This window comes from Xenopus laevis, chromosome 4S (genome assembly GCF_017654675.1).
Source record: "Xenopus laevis strain J_2021 chromosome 4S, Xenopus_laevis_v10.1, whole genome shotgun sequence".
Taxonomy (NCBI): Eukaryota; Metazoa; Chordata; class Amphibia; order Anura; family Pipidae; genus Xenopus; species Xenopus laevis.
In genome coordinates this window covers 6,521,199-6,540,831 of record NC_054378.1, presented here as the reverse complement: position 1 = coordinate 6,540,831, position 19,633 = coordinate 6,521,199, and the positions used below count along the sequence as shown (strand labels likewise).

General features: G+C 42.0%; 1 protein-coding gene across 5 annotated transcripts in view; it reads left to right on the top strand.

Moving 5' to 3' along the window:
• The first annotated feature begins 310 nt into the window (after nucleotides 1-310).
• The window catches only part of LOC108714932 (synaptotagmin-7), a 230,659-nt gene continuing 211,336 nt past the window's right edge, over nucleotides 311-19,633 (top strand). For 2 of the 5 annotated variants that reach the window (XM_041560872.1, XM_041560871.1), the window contains exon 1: nucleotides 311-610. In XM_041560872.1, the coding sequence (XP_041416806.1) occupies nucleotides 577-610 (34 nt within the window). In that variant the 5' untranslated portion in view covers nucleotides 311-576. The remainder of the gene's footprint in view (nucleotides 611-19,633) is intronic. The other 3 variants (XM_041560873.1, XM_041560875.1, XM_041560876.1) reach the window with 2 other exon arrangements.

The window sequence follows — 19,633 nt, the reverse complement described above, 5'->3', positions numbered from 1 at the left end:
CGCCCATTGACTTTAATGCATTTGGACAAAATAGGCGCGGGTGTAGAAATTGATGCGCATTAAAATTATTTTGACGCCCGTTGACTTCAATGCATTTTGTGAATTTTTCACAATTTGTTAATTTTTTGGTGAAACAGGACAAATTCGATGCTACTATTGTTGGCCGTCTGTTGTCCAGGTGTCAGGGAATAGCAATTGCCGTGATCTCAGTTTCTAAGCGAGTGCAGTTTCAATTTCAGCCAGTAGCCAGCAGCACGGGGATGTGAAAGAGACGATGCACAGGGAAGCAGAGACACATAGGGAGAGGGGCAGGCTCCTGACTAAAGATCCTCATTCATTGACACTCTGAGCTGCACACAGGAGCCACCTGAAGCCTCACCATCTCTTCTCTTTCCAAGGGTTCTGGTCACTGGAGAGAAGGACACGGGACCCCCACAAGTGGCAGCTCAGCCCTTCCCCACCCCTCGACCTCAAACCACCTTGCAGGCTTTTGTGTGTGTTTTTATTGTTGTGAAGTACAAAGGGGAAGGGACAAGAGTAAAAGGGATCAGCGGAGGAGCAGAGGCAGTCAGGAAGATGCACATTAACCAAGAGGCTTCCAACACCAAAGGTAAGAAGAGTCTTTACTGTCTCTGCCTGCAACTGGGCACAGAGCTTTGTCCTTGCACTGGGCACCACAAGAGGATTGCTACTTGCCTGGCATTTATTTGCTAGATAAATATCCCTGGCACCAGCACTTGGCTTTCTGATGTAGTCATTGCTTTGACACCAGTTGAAATGCAGAAGAAGCAGCTACTTTGCATAGTATTTGCTGCACAGGTGTGTGTGGTTATGTGGAAGGGTGCAGGCAGGGTGCAGGCAGGGTGCAGGCAGGGTGAGTAGCAGGGTGAGTAGCAGGGTGAGCAGTAGGGTGAGCAGTAGGGTGAGTAGCAGGGGGAGTAGCAGGCATTCTTGCTGCAGGGTAACACAGGTCAGTAGGTAGAACGTGCATTAACCTTAGGCTTAATGTAACCCCATTCTCTAAACCGGAAATATTTTGCTTTGCCGAGGGAGAGTCTTGTGACCACACCTTCTGCTTGCCCAGGTGCAACTGCCTCTGTCCCAGACTGGCCAGCGAATTTGTGCCACGAGGCTCAGTGACTTCTCAGCAGAATTATAGGGGCAATAGAGTGACACCTAAGGTTACAGGAGTAATGAGCGGACTTTGCCTTTTGCTACGTCTTCTCAGTGCAGCTGCTGCTCTCTTATCTTCTATTTCCCTGTTTCTTCTGGGTTCCACCAGCCTTCAGCCCTCAAATTCTCTCTTCCTCCCTGTTCTTTCCACCTGCCACTGTGAACATTCCTCTGCAGTTTTCATTTCCACTCAACCTGCTTTGTGACATAACATTCAGCACAACATATTTCAGTCATTTCTTCCCTTCATCACTGTCTGTCTGGCAGTCATATTATTATCCTTTACTCTTACACTTCTGGCCATATCTTCTGTGCACTTTTCCTCATTGTTGCCCATTCCTGCCATCTGCTTCTGACTTCTCACCTCTTAATCTGTCTCTTACAGCTCTTGGCCTCAGTTGGCCCTCTTGTACTTCATACATCAATGCCACCCATGCTCATTTTTATTGTTCATATTTCCCTAGTATAACCTGCTCCTAAGCATTCATTGTACAGCTGCATGGGGCCCCGTACAACAACATTTTTGTGGCCCCCTGGGCTCCGCCGACCCCATCCCCCAAGCCCCACCCAAGATCCTACCACAGTTAAAAGACCACATAGACATCAGCGCTAACAACGGTAACAGTTATAAAAAGCCATTGATGGTCAGGGCCCCCTATAAGTTAAAAAAAAACCTGTAGCACCACTGCCCCCCATAAATTTTTTTTTTTTTTTAAAAGTGGTGGTCATGGCCCCTCTACAAGTTAAAAAAAAATATTTGGTGACCAGGGCCCCCCTATAAGTTATAAATAAAAAAACACTGGTGCAAGGGCACCCCATAAAAGTTTTTTAAAAAAATCATTGGTGGTCAGGCCCCCCTTCATAAGTTAAAAAAAAATGTTGGCGCCAGGGCCCCCCTTACAAGTTACAAAAAAAGCATTGGGGCCCCAGAGAATATTTTTTTTTTAAAAAAAACTTTGGTGGCCCTGCCTATAGAGTATTAAAATAATACATTGGTGGCCAGGGGTTAAAAAAAATAAAAGAAAACACACATTGGTTCAGTAGAACTGAACTCGTGGCTTCAGGACTTCAACGGCTCCTTACATAACTTCAGGTCTTTTCACGGCAACTTCCTTCCTTCCTTCCTTCCTTCCTTTCTTCCTTCCTTCCTTCCTTCCTTCCTTCCTTCCTTCCTTCCTTCCTTCCTTCCTTCCTTTCTTCTATGTTTTATCTTTGTGCCTTTCTCTATCTGTCACCTGTCTGTATTACACTATATATTGTGGCAGTCATATGGTGACTATACTGACTAATAGGAGGATTTAAAGAGAGAGCATATATAGTGCACAGACAATGGGAATGACTAGTCTCCACTCAGAACCGTGGTGTCACAAGGACATATTATATAACTATAGATAAAATAAGAACAGTAGCGGGATCGTATGCAGGAACTGGGCCAGGTACCAGAGGTTGATTGTATTTAGTCCACCATACAAGATACATTGATGACTGAGCATAATGAGTAATTGCATCGGTTGTGAGCGCATCAAATAATGAAAAAGAATGATTTAATGGGGAAGAATTTGGAAATCAATAAGACATTTCCAACGAGGGAAATAAAGCAGCTTGTAAAGTACAGAAGCAGTTACCGGATATATATAACAAACGACCTTCCAAGCACCAATAAGAGTGAGCGTTATTGAAGGTCGTTACATCCTCTACAAACATTTGCTAAAACTGAAATGATTTGCTTAATTACTTCTACACTTACTAGTGATTAATATGCACAGACAGAGGGACAGTGTTTATCAATGCCATCATTTTAGGCTTTTCCTCCTGTTAACCCTTTTATCACAAAGCCTGAGTGCTCAATCTGTAGCCTTCGCTTCATATACCATATGGATAGAGCTGTGCAACAGTTAGCACGGGTCAGGCATGACCAAGCTGCTTAATTGATTTAGAGAAAAACATGTACCTGTAGAACACCCATCCACTAACCCAAATAGGTGTCCCGTTGAACTTCCTTCAGCTGTCCTTGGGTTGCAGGGAGTTGCAGTTCAGCTGCATCTGTGGTTGCCTGATCATGCCATAGATATTTCCAGCCTGTGGCCCTTTATTTCTTGCTAAAAGCAACTTTCAGCACTTTGATAATTTGGCTGGATCCTCCTTAACTATACTACCAAATGCTCTGAATATTCTCCAGCATTAAGTACTAAAGCCAGTGCTCAACTGCAACTCCCAGAATCCTATTTAAGAACTGAGCTGGTGGGTTTGGTTTCTCAAAGTGCATTAGGTGTAGGGATGCTGCATTGCAAGCTCAGTGCAAGTGGGATACATGGGCTGGAGGGATTTTGATGTGGTTTCCATTTCTTGGCTGAAGTTTTCTCTCTTATACTGTGCACTACACTGCTCTGCCGTAGGCAGTTGTCGATAGCATTACAAAAGTAGTTGCATCAGATATACAATAGCAGGGTTGACAAACAGACTCTATTGCCTGGTTTTGCCACTCAGGACCAATGGGCTGCTCTAAATGTTTAGTCTCCTAGATCAACCATCTTAACATAAGAACATTTGAACATTTTTTGCGCTGTTTGTGCATTGAGAGTAACAGAGTTGGCAGCCATTGCTAGACCACGTATGGTTAGAGTTGCCACCTTTTCTGGAAAAAAAACACTGGCCTTCCTATATTCTTGCAGTTTTTTCCTATTAAAAACATTGGCATCAAGCATAATTTTTACAGGCCAGGCCGGTAAAACACTGGCCAGGTGGCAACCCTACGTATGGACGGTTTTCTTTAATTTTATTAATTCTATTTAATGTGTCTGTATTCTTCTATAGCCTTCTCTTCTTATTAGAGCATATTCATTGGTTTTACTATAATAGATCAGAACCTGCAAATGTGCTTCCTGATGTATTGATAATGGTGGATTGTATATCAGGGACGTAACTACAGAGAAAGCAGACCCTGCGGTAGAGTCCTGCAGTGGGTCGGGTACCCGCGGGTTACCCACAAAAACCTACGGTACCCTGTGTGTTCCGGGCAGAAGTTCCGGGTTAGGGTATAGACGCGGTTTGGCGGTTCTGCAGGTTTGCGGGTCAGCCCGTGGGTCTTCTCAATAGCGATTTTTACTCCTTTTTTCTGATCACGCCTTCTTCCGATGATGTCACTCCTGGTTTACATTGACAGCACTTCCTGATTCTTGATGGTCAGCGGGTCACGGGTCCGGGTTGCGGATAAGGTACTTGTGGGTCGGGTAGCGGGCCCTAGCGGGTAAGAATGCAGGTTGCGGGTCCGGGTTGTGGATTGCAGGTTGCGGGTACGGGTTGGTTACGGGTTCCAAAAAATGGACCCACGCAGGACTCTACCCTGCGGCTGCTGGGGTACCCTAATTATTGAGCAATATTTATGTTGGGGGCCCTAAAATCAATTGGCTGTGTGGCCCAGTAACATCTAGATATGCCACTGATTCCTATCCATATGGCTACACTTAGACATTGTATACAGCATTCCTTATAACTCATTCTGTAAACCCTATCTCAGCTTTTTCTGTTTCCTACTATAACTGCTAGTAAATCTGATTATGCTCTAACAAGGCACCATTTAACTACCCCTATATCAGAGCTTCACGCCTCAAGAGTATTCCAGATTTTAGCTTTGCCTTCAACTAATGTATTAGTCAAAATGTTTAAACTGCGATAGTCCTCAGCAGACAGGAGGATACTGGGATTTGTAGTCCCGAGTAGATTTTTTCTATCCCTTGACCTAATTAAGCTGGAGTACCTAATAACAATGACCTGTTAAAGCCCCCGAGGCTGGGGTTAAGCAACAGTACTTACATTTCTGGTTGCATGACACTATGTTTAGTTATTATGAGCCCTCTGGCAAGGAACAGGTTCGGCTCAGGTTCTAGTTATGCTGAAGAAAACCTTTATATTTGTGCCTTTGTTATACAAAGACATTGTTATATTTTGGTGTTTTCCTGCCCTAGAACACACTCAGCAAAATAATAATAATAATAATAATAATAATAATAATAAATAAATAAACCAAAGTCAACTTGAGGCTGCTTAGTTTTGAGTGAACTAAATCTCTCAGCCTCCGTCGGCAGCCAAAAGCATGCTGGGAGGCGTAAATTCAGCAACAGCTGGAGAGCTACAGGTTGAAGATCCCCGAGGTAAATGACGGAGACGTCCTATGGCTTTGTGAGTTTGCTCACATTCTGTTTGAACAGAAAATTCTATCCGTGTAGAGAGCTGTCGTTCACACACCCACTGGCTAAAAATAAACAGTGCTTAAAGGAGCATAGCCACCCACCCGCACTTCAGCACAAGTGGCCGAATAAGTGGCGTTCGCCGTAGGACTAAATCAACTGTGGGGGAAAAAGTGACCCGCTGTGTAGTGACTGGCAAATTGCAGGCTGATCGATACAGATACCCAGTAGGGATTCCGTCTCCTGCGATCCAGAACAGCAGTCCTTAATCCACCCCTTCTTCCTTATACTGATATGAATCCCATTATAGAAATCATTCGACCCATATTAATTACCACCACCCCCCGCTCCTTCACATCAGTTATTCGCGCTTTCACCGTGTAAATTGCACTTGTAATTGGAATAACAAGCTTCTAATTATCATTGTGCGATGTTATGAACATAATAGTTTTGTTAATAAATAAATAGGTAGGATAATGATCAGATAATTCTTCAATTGCTGGTTAGAGTGCAGCTATATAAACAGAGAGACAGAGCGAGAAAGAGAGAATAGACTACAGGTAATGAGGTTATAGACATGCAGGGATAGATCTTTGATACAATTATATATAATATATATGGGAGAGGTTGAACCAGATGAAAACAGTGATATGTGAAAATGTTGTGAGTGACAAAAATGTGCATGTATGTAAAATGTATGCGTGTTTAAAATTGTTGGGTGTAATTTGTGTAAATCGCCACCAGATGGCAGTAGATTTTTTCATTGTTTAAGTGTAATTTCTACCCCAGACACTAGAGGCCACTATAGAGCACAGAAGGGCTGTAAAAGGAGGTGCCCCGCCCAAGGTAAGCTTTCTTGATGGGAGGGCTTGGCTGAAGAAACATCAGCTGGTCGGTGAGTGGAGACATCATTGACAGATAGGAAAAGAAAGATAGTGAGATTTTAAGTAAAGCGAGCACTAGGTACACGAGATAGTGAGGATAGTTAGTAAGGGCAGCTGTGGCCCCACCAAGGATGAAAGTGGAATTAGTTTCCTACGGGCACTCCGTAAGTAAGAGAATCAATGATAGTTTAGGACAAGGTAGGAAGGACACCTGGGTCTCTGGACAGGAATTGGATGGAAAAGTTCCTAACCTGGAAGAGTGGAGGGGTATCACCCAGAAGGTATCGGGCCACTATTGGAGAGTGGGGGGATACGGGTGGAGTATGTACCGGACCACTAGTCGGTAACTGAAAGTGTTTGAAGAAGCGTGTACTGGAGTGTGTAAAGTGTGCCTGTTTACCCTCTGTGTCCTGTTAATAAAAATCAAGTTTCGTGTGGTGAGTAACAAGTGGGGTTAAGTTCCCCTTTAAAATCTGGAAGCCCCTCCCACATATATATATATATATGGAGAGAGAGAGAGAGGCTGCTAGAAAGATAGATGAGAAATAGATCATACATAGTTAAACAGACAGAGAATAGATCAGAGAGAGATAGATGGGTAGATAGATCATTGATATAGAGATTCATGAGAGATGGCTAAAGCAAGAGAGCTGGATAGTTATCACAGACAGTCAGACAGAAAGATTATACATAGATTGGGCATTAATAAAGATAGATGAAAGATTGGAACATAGAGCTTTGACAGTTATGTCATCAATAGATCCACCACAGAAGACGTGTAGATGATAGATAACAAACTATGCTAATTATTATTATGTGGAGAATAATTCAAGGAAAAAGAGGGTGAATAATTAGCCATAAATACTTTATTTGTCACCCCCTCCCTTAAACATACATGGAACATCCTTCTGTGCTTTATCAAAGGCTGCATAAAGAGCAGATCAGACTAATGGGAGGCAGTCTGGAGCAGGTTTAAGGGCAATTGGCAAGATATTATCTGAGCTTTTTGATATTACTGATTGTCTCCTCTGTTCATTGTAGATAAAATGGAATTTCAGGTGGGGCAATGGAAAGGGGGCATTTAGGCTGATACAAGAAGGAGGCCTGTGTGTCTTACATCCAGTGCTCTTTCAGAGGAGAGCTAAGAATTGCAGTCTCAGATCTGAGGATCTCTAAAGAGTTCTGATCTCTATATATATCTGCAAAATCCAAGAAGAGATAATATGAATTTAAAAAGGGCGTCATAGAGAGAAAGAGAGCAAGGTCCCCAGATACCTAACCCAGATCCTGCAAGAGCAAGAGCAAGGCTGGCAGTGAGAGTGGGGGAGAGAGAAGCCAGTGGCAAGAGAAGACGAGAGAAAAACCACTGGAGAGGAGACTGAAGCCAGAGACTGATGCAAGAGTAGTGGAGACAAAAGGCAGTGGTAGGAGTAGAGAAGAATGAAGCCAGTGATAAGATTAGAAGAGGGAGAAGCTAATGGAATGACCAGAGGAGATAAAACTGTAGCAAGTAAGTAGATGTACTAAGAAGCCATTAGGAAGGAGTATAGAGTGGTCAGCAGAAAAAGTAGAGAGAAATTTTAGTAGTGGAGAAGCAGAATAACCAGGGGTAAGTGTAGAGGAGAAAGAGGTTAGTAGCTAGAACAGAACAGAGAAAATCCAAAGGCAAAAAAGAGAAAAGCTGGTAGGTAGAGTAGAAGAGAGAAAATCATGTAGCAATGGTAGAGGAGAGAAAAAAACTGGAAGGAGTAGAGGACAAATAAGGCAGTAGAGAGAGAGAAGCCAGTAGCAAGAGTAGAGAAGTGAGAGAAGCCAGTGGCGAGAGTAGAAGAGAGTGAAGTCATTAGAAGAGTAATGAGTGGCAAGAACAGAGGAAAGGAAAAAAGGAGAGGAGCCAATTGCTAGAGCAGTGGAGAAAGAACACAGTAGGTAAAGGAGAGAGGTGAGAAGAACCCAGCAGTGAGAGAAGCAAGAGTAAAGAAATAAACCAGTGGCAAGAGCAGAGGAGAGAAAAACCAGTAGCAAGAGAAGAGAAGCCAGTAGCAAGAGTAGAGAAACAGTGGCAAGAGTAGAGAAACAGTGGCTAGAGTAGAGGAGAGGGAAGGCACACACACGTTTGGGGAATGGAAGGCAGCAGGAGGAAGACTAATCCACATGCCATTCGGCTAAGAAGCATCATTTCTTAATAATATCATACTCTTCCTCATCCAGTCTCAGACAATAAAGAATATGTAGGAATATGGTCTGTGGCACATGGAGCCTAAGGGCAGAGGAGAGAGAGAACAAAGGGAGTCAGTCATTGGAAATAGGCAAAGCAACAACAGACGGGAATCCAGGAGGAACAAGGGAACAGTAACATCGTTGGCAGGAGAAGGAAATATGGCCACTAAAGAGGTCTAACATTAGAGCAGAAAAGCGCAGAAGGTAATTGGGGTTATTGTTGAATTACACTTCCCAGAATTCTCAAACAGCCAGAGGTTATCAATAGATATATTTTCATTTATTTCCAATGCCTCAGAGGCTCCCAATAGTGAGAGGGGATCTGGGAGCTGTAGTTCAGCAGCAACTAGAGGTCCCACAGGTTGCGCAATCCCATTACAGAAAAGCATCATTTGCTTCAAAGACCTCCGAGATTTCCTGACATGAACCAGCGGCTGGATAATAAATTGAAGTGTATGGGGGAGGGTAAAGGAACGACGGATAGAGAGAAGATGAAATAACGGCGCAGAGATGAGGCTCATTTATTACCTCATTATTTGATGTATTCCTCTATTGCCTCTATAGGTTCTACATGCGGCACAACACAGAATGTCACTTATAGAGAAAAGCCCTGGGCTGAGGGCACCCGTTGTGACACCTGTCAGCCAATGACACACACTTTAACTGTCATTTTATGTCATCATGTAAATGTACAAATCACAAAGGTAACATTCTTTCCTGCTGTTTCATGCCAAGTTGATTATTGCAGTTTTATTCCGCTTCCTGACATCTGTCAAGTGCCACGTCTTAAAGGGACAGTACGTCTATAGCAGCGGCTGATTCAATATGACAGGGCATCTGGCGTAGTTCATACAGTGTGTCTGCGTATAGGAAAATAACAAAGAGAGAAGTTTATTCACCATGTAGCTCTACCCAGTCTACCCATGATTCTAATCTTTACCCTTTGTTTCACTCATGGCTGCCCAGTGCCATTCTATAATAGGGGAGGGAAAAGAAATGGAAGATCCTTTAATAGACAGGAATTTTAGGCCTTGCTGTGTTCTGATTGGCCATGCCCAATTGTGGCTAAACCACATTCCAAATCCACCCCAAAGATCCCTATACAGCTATGGGACCTGTAATCCAAAATGCTCGGGACCTGGGGTTTTCTTGATAATGGATCTTTCTGTAATTTGAATTGTCATACTTTAGATCTTCTAGAAAATCATTAAGGGGCCGATTCACTAACTTCGAGTGAAGGATTCGAAGTAAAAAAACGTCGAATTTCGAAGTGTTTTTTGGGCTACTTCGACCATCGAATGGCTACTTCGACCTTCGACTACGACTTCGAATCGAAGGATTCGAAGTAAAAATCATTCGAGTATTCGACTATTCGATAGTCGAAGTACTGTCTCTTTAAGAAAAAACTTCCACCCCATAGTTCGCCATCTAAAACCTAAGTTTTTTTGGTCGAAGGATAATCCTTCAATCGTTGGATTAAAATCCTTAGAATCGTTCGATCAAACTTTTTGCGCAAAATCCTTCGACTTCGATATTCAAAGTCGAAGGATTTTCATTCCCAGTCGAATATCGAGGGTTAATTAACCCTCGATATTCGACCCTTGGTGAATCGGCCCCTTAAACATTAACTAAACCCAATAGGCTGGTTTTGCTTCCAATAAGGGTTAAACGGGTGGTTCACCTTCAAACAACTAGTTGTTTTCAGATAGATCACCAGAAATAACAACTTTTTCCAATTTCTATGTGTCGCTGTTTTTCTAATATTGACGTTTAAAAAGTGTAATTTTTCACTTCCTAAAGCAGCTTTGGGAGGGAGGGGGTCGCCGACCCCGTCAACTATTCTAAATTGATACGTTTCTTATCTTGATCAGAATAACAGGCAGCTGTTAGACTTGATACAATAGTTACTGATACTCCAGAGATGCTAATTGTTGCAAAATTGTACCGGTTTAGAGTCTGAATTACTTAAGCTGCCAGACTCAAACACCAGAGACACCAACATTCAACTATAAACTTAGATTTTGGAAAAACAGTAAAAAAATAAATAATGGAAAGTAATTGAAAAAAAAAACCTTTATTTCCGGGGAATAATCTGAAAACAACTGAACTGAAAAAAGTTTTGGAAGGAGCTCCTTTAAAGTGGTGGTTCACCTTTAAGTTAACTTTTAGTATGTTATTGAATGGCTAATTCTAAGCAACTTTTCAATTGGTCTTCATTTTTTATAGTTTTTGAATTATTTGCCCTCTTCTCCTGACTCTTTCCAGCTTTCAAATGGGGGTCACTGACCCCATATAAAAACAAAAGCTCTGTAAGGCTGCACATTTATAGATATCGCTACTTTTTCTCACTCATCGTTCTATTCAGGCCTCTCCTATTCATATTTCAATCTCTTATTCAGATCAATGCATGGTTGCTAGGGGAATTGCTGATATTCCAAATTGAATAAAAAGCTAAATCACTCAAAAACCACAAACAATAAGAAATAAAAACCAATTGCAAATTGTCTCAGAATATCACTCTCTACATCATACTAAGGGGCATTTTTACCTAGGGTTGAATATCGAGGGTTAAGTAACCCTCGATATTCGACCGTCGAAGTAAAATCCTTCGACTTCGAATATCGAAGTCAAAGGATTTACCGCTATTCCTACGATCGAAGGAATAATCGTTCGATCGAAGGATTTTAATCTATCGATCGAAGGACCTTCCCCATAGGCTAACATTGGCCTCAGAAGGTTTTAGGTGCCGAACTAGGGGGTCGAACAATTTTTTAAATAGACGGTACTTCGACTATCGAATGGTCGAACGATTTTTAGTTCGAATCGAAGTCGAAGGTCGTTGTCGAAGGTCGAAGTAGCCCATTCGATGGTCGAAGTAGCCACATTCGGCCATTCGAAATTCGAACTATTTTTCCTCTATTCCTTCCCTCGAACTAAGTAAATGGGCCCCTAAGAGTTAACTCAAAGGTGAACAACCTCTTTAATAATGCCTGGATCAACGACAAGGAACTGTTTTTATTATTACAGAGAAAAAAGGAAATCATTTTTAAAAATTTGGATTATTTGGAGCAATGGTGCCTATGGGAGACAGACTTCCCATAATTCTGAGCTTTCTGGATTACAGGTTTCCGGATAATGGATCCCACGCCTGTATACCTATTTCAGGTTAAGGAATGTATGCCTTTAGATGGCCAAGTATCAGGAATCTGTATATTAGGCATGGATGAGCAGGCTGGAATGCTGAGATGCCCCTGGTTTATGGCTCTGCTGATATATATATATACGTCTTTCAGTCCTCTGAAAATTGCTTTTAAGTTGATATCAAAAAAGACCTGTGAGCAGTTTGATCTGAGTTCAGAGTTGGTGTTAGGGCAGGATTAAAGGACAATGGCGCCCTCTTTTCTAAAGACGTCCGAGTTTTATAGCCACCAGATGTTTGTGCCGATGATTTGGGCAATAGAATATGTATAAGGGCAATAGTTCTTGTTCAGACTGCTACTTGAAAGCCATGGTCCATATATTTCCTAATGAGTAAGAGGGGTGAATATCAGAACTAATAGTGATGGGCGAATAAATTCGGCAGTCGCCAATTTGCGGCGAATTTCCGCATTTCACCGCCGGCGATTAAATTCGGGAAACTTTTGAGAAAAAAATTTGGCCGCGTGTCAGAACAGTTGGATGTATAAAAATTTTGCGCGTCAAAATTATTCGGGCACCCATTGATGCATTTGGACAATATATATTGTCCTGGGCATCGAAATTGACACGCGTCAAAATAATTTTGACGCCTGTTGACTTTAACCTGTTTCGCAAATTTTCCGCTGTTTCCCCATCACTAATAACTAATATTAAATATAGATCACCAGAAATAACGACTTTTTCCAGACTCTCTATTTCCTATTTGTGACCGTTTTTACTAATATTGAAGTGTAAAGTGTCATTTTTCAACCTTCTAAAGCAGCTCTGTGAGGGAGGGTCGCCGACCCCCCCCATCCAAACTGTTCTAAATTGATAAATTGAATGGATACATTTCTTATCTTTGTCCCTGCTAAGCAGAATCTCTGGGTTTCATTACAGGCAGCTGTTAGACTTGATACAATAGTTACTAATACTCCAGAGATGCTGCTGAGAAATGGATCAACTTAATGTTGCAAATTTGTGAACAACCGAAAATTTAACAGGGGCAAAGTGGCTCAGGGCTTGTTCCAGATTTCTCTTTTGCCTTATCACCTGATGTTTGATCCAACTAAATATCTGTGTGGGGGTGTGGGGCAATGATCATATATTTCTGGCCCTTTTTCCATTGGTTATGCAGCATCTGGCGCGTAAGGTGCAGACAGATTTCACTTCAATGGGAAAAGAACGATCCTGTTTGTGGCAGAATGTTGCCTGAGGGATTCAGCTGGTACACGACAGCTAACGAAATCCATTATATAGGCACAGCTTGGGCTTTTGTTTAATTGGAGGGGTGATTATTGTGAGAAGAAGGGGGTGCTCAGATCATTGTATTGTACCGGGGCCGCTGGTTTTCCTGTCCTTGAATAAAATTGGCTGTTTTATCTGTAGCACTTTTCCGGCTATTGTTCATCCACTCTATTTATCAACATCAAGAGCATCAAATGTACAGAACAAAGATATTATTCCCGTTAAAAACAATGGTGTTTTCCTGTTCGATTAACGCTTGAACAGATCAGCCGGTGGGCTTAGTATGATACACGGTATGGTTTATTTTTTCATTTTCTCCAATTTTTCTGTTTTGCCCATACATTTCCCATCTGCCTTGTCTTTGTTTTTCTTGCAATCCCTTGCTTAGCTTTTTCTTTCCCTGATGTCTTGCTCTAGTATCCAGTTTGTCTTTATTATTGGTCTAGTGCTTTCGCTTGCAGAGCCTTAGATTGCACCTCCTTGTTCAACATGAGCTCACTAAATAGGGCTTGTGCTGAGCATGGATATATTCTGAGCTAAACAGGGAAGCTGGAATTACTTTCAGTTTTTAACTTCCTGGTTCCTGCAAGCAAAAGGAGGAGAAGATTTATCAGATGACTAGTGCACAGATAAACCTCCTACAAATGGGGGGTTGTTTATACAGGGCTCATTATCTCAGTTGATTACAGGGATAGCATAAGTTCTATTTATTCTACTGATCATGTTGATAATAGATGTATAGACATATACTGCCTCTTTAAGAGTAAGGACACACCTGGGGAGATTTAGTCGCACGGTGACTAATCGCCTCTTCTCTTCTCCCCGAACTGCTTCCCCGTGTCTTCTGCCTGCGTCAATGAAAAAACGCCTCCGCCAATGCACTCGCGGTGCTTCGATTTCTGAAGTCCCGAAGTTTACTCGTAAGCAGGTGGAAGACACGGGGAAGCAGTTTGGGGAGATTAGTCGCCCCAAAGAAAAGGTGAATTGTCCATTCTATAACTTACTAAAGTTAACTTAAAGGCTAAGTAAACCTTTAAAATAAGTGAATGTAGAATTGATGAGGAGGCTATTTTCAGCACTTTTGTAATTTACATTTATTCTTTTTTCATTCCAAGATATTAAGGGATACATATACTGTTAATATGAATGAATTTTGTTACAACAGCGCCACCTGCTGGTCAGTTTCCCACCAGTCTGACCACCAAGTAGTCAAGGAAGTTGTCAGGAGAAAGAAAGAGGCTGCTCTGATGTTCTTCTGATTAAAGGGATACTGTCATTGGAAAAAAAATGTTTTCAAAATGAATCAGTTAATAGTGCTGCTCCAGCAGAATTCTGCACTGAAATCCATTTCTCAAAAGAGCAAACAGATTTTTTTATATTCAATTTTGAAATCTGACATGGGGCTAGACATATTGTCAATTTCCCAGCTGCCCCAAGTCATGTGACTTATGCTCTGATAAACTTCAATCACTCTTTACTGCTGTACTGCAAGTTGGAGTGATATCACCCCCTCCCTTTCCCCCCCAGCAGCCAAACAAAAGAACAATGGGAAGGTAACCAGATAGCAGCTCCCTGACACAAGATAACAGCAGCCTGGTAGATCTAAGAACAACACTCAATAGTAAAAACCCATGTCCCACTGAGACACATTCAGTTACATTGAGAAGGAAAAACAGCAGCCTGCCAGAAAGCATTTCTCTCCTAAAGTGCAGGCACAAGTCACATGACTGGGGGCAGCTGGGACATTGACAAAATGTCTAGCTCCACATCAGATTTCAAAATTGAATATAAAAAAATCTGTTTGCTCTTTTGAGAAATGGATTGTAGTGCAGAATTCTGCTGGAGTAGCTCTATTAACTGATGCGTTTTGAAAAAACATGTTTTCCGATGACAGGATCCCTTTAAGATAAAAATTAGAAACCTTTCTCAAATCTTTCCTAAGCAGAAGAACATCAGAGCAGCCTCTTTCTTTCTACTTCCTTGACTACTTGGTGGTCAGACTGGTGGGAAACTGACCAGCAGGTGGCGCTGTTGTAACACAATTCATTCATATTAACAGCACATGTATCCCTTAATATCTTGGAATAAAAAGAAAATAAATAATGAATGTAAATGACAAAAGTGCTTAAAATAGCACTCTCGTCAATTCTACATTCACTTATTTTAAAGGTTTACTTCCTCTTTAAAGATGAACCACCTTTAACATTATTTACCCCAGAAGGTGGTGGGTGACTTCACAATATTTCTATACATTAATGTTTTGTTTAAACCAGCTGTCCTTTAATTAAAAAGTCCCATCAACGCAGCAACAGAGAAATGAAAGAGCAAAAATCTTGGCCTTTAATGAGCAGTCACAGCTACACGTGAACCTTAAAAAATGAACATTATTTCTGCAGCCCCCTATAAATTTCCTTTTTCGTTTCCCAGTGCTGATAAAGGGGCCCCACAAGCCCAATCTGTGTTGTGTGTGAGGTCAGTGGCCTTTAACTCGCCTCTGTCAGTCTTCATCTAGTTGGCGGCCTCTGATTATCTCTGCGCTGCTCCTTCTCTGCTCTGTGTCACTCTATAATCTCCTTCCCTTCTCTTCTTTCTTGCTGACTCTGATCTGCCCTCTCTGTCACTGCTGCACTTCATTTTCCCCTTGTCTCTTTTGCCAATTACATTTACGCTCCCTGGGAATTGCTTGCCAAGTAGCAAAATTCAGGCACAATGACATCTCGTCAGTGCCATGGACTTCGGTCTTCCCATGATTCAGTGCTGTTGGGCACTCGCTCGCTGCATCAAGATCTCTGCTCATATTCACTGGCAGGTGGGCTGACAATTTGCAGTCGTATCATTGTGCAACTAAAACAACAGCAAATTTGTCCAGAAAATTCGAATTTCGATATGGCAATCGATTAATTTGTTTCGGCTAATGATGCCATGTCCTATGGACCTTAGCTCAAGGACAAGATGTACTGGTACAGGTGTGGGATCCGTTATCCAGAAAACCCATAATCTAGAAAGTTCCAAATGACCCACAGGCTCCATTGTAATCAAATAATTAAATGTTTTTCAAATTATTTCCTCTTTCTCTGTAATAATAAAAACAGTATCTTGTACTTGATCCCAACTAAAGGCCGCCATACACGGGCCGATAAAAGCTGCAGACAGAATGAGTCGGCAGCTTATTGGCTCGTGTGTGGGGCCCTCCGACGGGCTTCCCCGGTCGATATCTGGACTAAAGCAGTGGCGGAACTACCGGGGGAGCAGGGGGTGCGAGCGGGCCAGGGCCCACACCCCCTCAGGGCCCCCCGGCAGACCGTGCACCACTCAAAATGCGGGCCGTACGGAGGGGGCGGGGCCCATCTGCACGTCACGCAACAGGGCCCTGCCCCCTCTAGTTACGCTACTGGACGAAAGTCGGCAGAAACGGAACTAGAGGGGGGCAGGCCCTGGCGCAGGACGCGCAGCCGGGCCCCCCGCCCCCCTCCGTAAACCCGGAACTGGCACCCCCTGCTCCCCCGGTAGTTCCGCCCCTGAAAGTCGGGCAGATCTCGATCGGGCAGGATAAAAAATCCCGTCGCTGCCACATCTATGGGTCTATATGGTCCCGCAATCCAAATGCCAGTATCAGATCCACTATGATCCGATTGTTGGGCCCTAGGGTCCACAATCGGATCAGCCCGATATCGCCCACTTTAATGTGGGCATATCAGGGAGAGAACCGCTCGTTTGGCGACATCTCCAAACGAGCCGATCTCTACATCTATGGCCACCTTAAGAAATAATTAACCCTTATTGGAAGCAAAACCAGCCTATTGGGTTTATTTAATGTTTAAATGGTATAAGGTATAGACAGGGTCGGATTTACATAGCGGGCACCCCTAGGCCAACTGCCATTCGTCGCCCCTGTTCCCTCCCCTTTTTTCGGACAAATTTTCATCATCGGGACATGAGCACTGGGGATTTGCAACGGGAAATTTAAAAAATTATTGTATCTCCGGCACATCCTCTAGGCCTGGGCCTTGGTGGCCTCTCCACAAATCCGGGCGTGGACATGGAAAGCTGAATTACGGAAAGACCCCTTATCCAGAACAGCCCTGGATAACCTGTATTACAAGGGATATCTAATGAATACACCCAAAATCTCTCACACTCCATTGTCTGTCCTTTTTCTTATACCTTTTCTTTTGCTCTTCCACATGGTTTCAAGTCCGATTTTATCTCAACATTTTCTGCTACAAACTCTGATCAGATCCGTTCAGGTTTTTTATGGTTATTTACTATTAAATTTTCCCGAAAATTTGCTTTGCGGGAAAAATTGCGGGATTTCTTATGCTTTTTTGCCCAAAAACTCCGAAAACTTCGGGGTATGGCACAAAACCCAGCGCACATCAAAAAATCATCGGGACGTCTCCCATTGACTTATATGTAACCTCGACGGGTCTGAGATGCCGGATTTTCTGATTCAGACTTTTTTATCCTTGGGGTATTATAAATTCCGAAAAAAAAATCATAAATAATAATAAAGTCCGATTTTATTAAAAAAAACAAACAAAAATTTTTCTGGATTTTTTAATCCGGAATTTAGTAAATAGCCCCCTTAGTATTTCCCTCCCATCAGCTGTTTAATCCTCCCCACTGCTTTGCCTGTCTCTATCCTTTCCCCTTCTCCTCCGTACGCTGATTTTAACTCACTCTTTGTTCCCTTTTCTTTGTATCACCTTGAGTTTTTCATTATCTTTTGTGTTCGCTCATTGTTCATCTCTGTTTGATTCTCTGCTGCAGCGGTAGAGAAAAGTCAGTGCAGCGGTGTCATTCTGTCTTAGAAATGGTACAAAAAGAGGTAGAATAGGTACAATGGTTTATTTTATTGGACCGCCATGTGGTACATATCAAGAGCTTTATGTATATAAATGTAATACCTTGTCCTTTAATTCTGGGACCAGTGATCTCCCACTCACTAGCTGAACTACAGCTCCCAGTAGCTGTTACACACACCTGCTATTCTGTGCCCAATATCAGATACTCTCTGAAAACATGTGACTAATCATACACCGGTATTCAGCGGCAAAAAGATGGATTAACAGATGTATATATTACCGCTAGGGATGGGCGAATTTTTTAGCCCTTGTTTTGCCGCGAAAATGACGCCCATAGACTTGTATGGCGTTGTGCGTCAAAAAAAAAAAATTTCGCCGCACAACAATAAATTTATGAAACGCCCATGGGCATCAGCAAATTTTTGACGAAACGGGTCAAATTCGGCCATCCCTACTTGGAGTAAGGTGAATATGTTCACATGGGTTACTAGGAATGATAGTCACATTAGAAAAACATTCAATTCGAAGTGGCAGATTTGTAAATAGAATTGTAAATTCTAATTAGAATTTTCGAAAAAAAAATTTTGGTCAAAACTCTCAAATTAGAATTGGGAATAATCCAAACTCGATTCAAATTTGAATTAGAAAATCAGGATTTATCAAACCTTGACCCTTGGAACAATTCAAATTCAACTATTCGCCACCTAAAACCTGCTGAGTTCATGTAGAAGTCAATGGGAGAGGTCCAGTGACCCATTTGAAGATGTTAATTAGGGATGGGCGAATTGTTTCGCCGCAAAAATGACGCCCATAGCCTTTTTTCAGAGTAAATACTCAATTCGAGTTTAGTTGAATTTGATCCGAAGTTTTGGGGTCGGTACTATTCGTTTGAGTTTTAGATTTTTTATTTTCATTAAATAACCTCCCAATCAAATTGCGCCTATATTCAAATTTATTAGAGTTAAAAAAAAGTCACAGGAATCCGAAATGTGACCTTCGATAAATGGGTTTCTCAGGTGCAGATTTATCAAGGATCGAATTTCGACTAAAAAAAACCTAGAAATTTGGATAAAAAAGAACAACCGAAATGTATTTAAAAAAGCGGGTGAATAGGCCGTTTTTGTTCGAATTCTAATCGTACGAATCGAAGTAATAACGAATTTGATCGAATTCGAATCAAAGTCCACCAATTGACTCCAAATAGTTCTAGGAGGTCCCCCATAGGCTAAAATAGCAATTCGCCAGGTTTTAGATGGCGAATGGTCAAAGTCGAATTTTTAAAGAGACAGCACATGATAAATTTCGATATTCGGTTTATTGAATTTTTTTCAAATTCGAATTGAATTTGGACTATTCTGTATTGAATTTGGATTTTTTAAATTTATTTAAAAAATCGGATGAATAGGCCGTTTTTGTTCGAATTCTAATCGTACGAATCGAAGTAATAACGCATTCGATCGAATTTGAATCAAAGTTTTTTTAAGTCCACCAATTGACTCCAAATAGTTCTAGGGGGTCCCCCATAGGCTAAAACAGCAATTCGCCAGGTTTTAGATGGCGAATGGTCAAAGTTGAATTTTTAAAGAGACAGTACATGATAAATTTTTTTCAAATTCAAATTGAATTTGGACTATTCCCTAGTCGAAGTACGCAAAAATAGCTCAAAATTTTCACTACGACCCTTGATAAGCTGGTCATACACTTTAACATACAATGGTTTGCCAAGGTCGTTACCCAGTTTAGGCGAGCCGATTTGACATATGATTTCATACACTGGACAATATGATCATTGGATGAAAATGATTTACAAAAATGGCCCATTGAAGAGCTGAACGATTTTGAACAGATTCAAGGTTGTTTGGAGCGGGATGTCCTCAGTCTGGATGACTATATCAGGCCACATTATCTGTAGATCGCGGAGGCTCATTGGCCGTAGCAA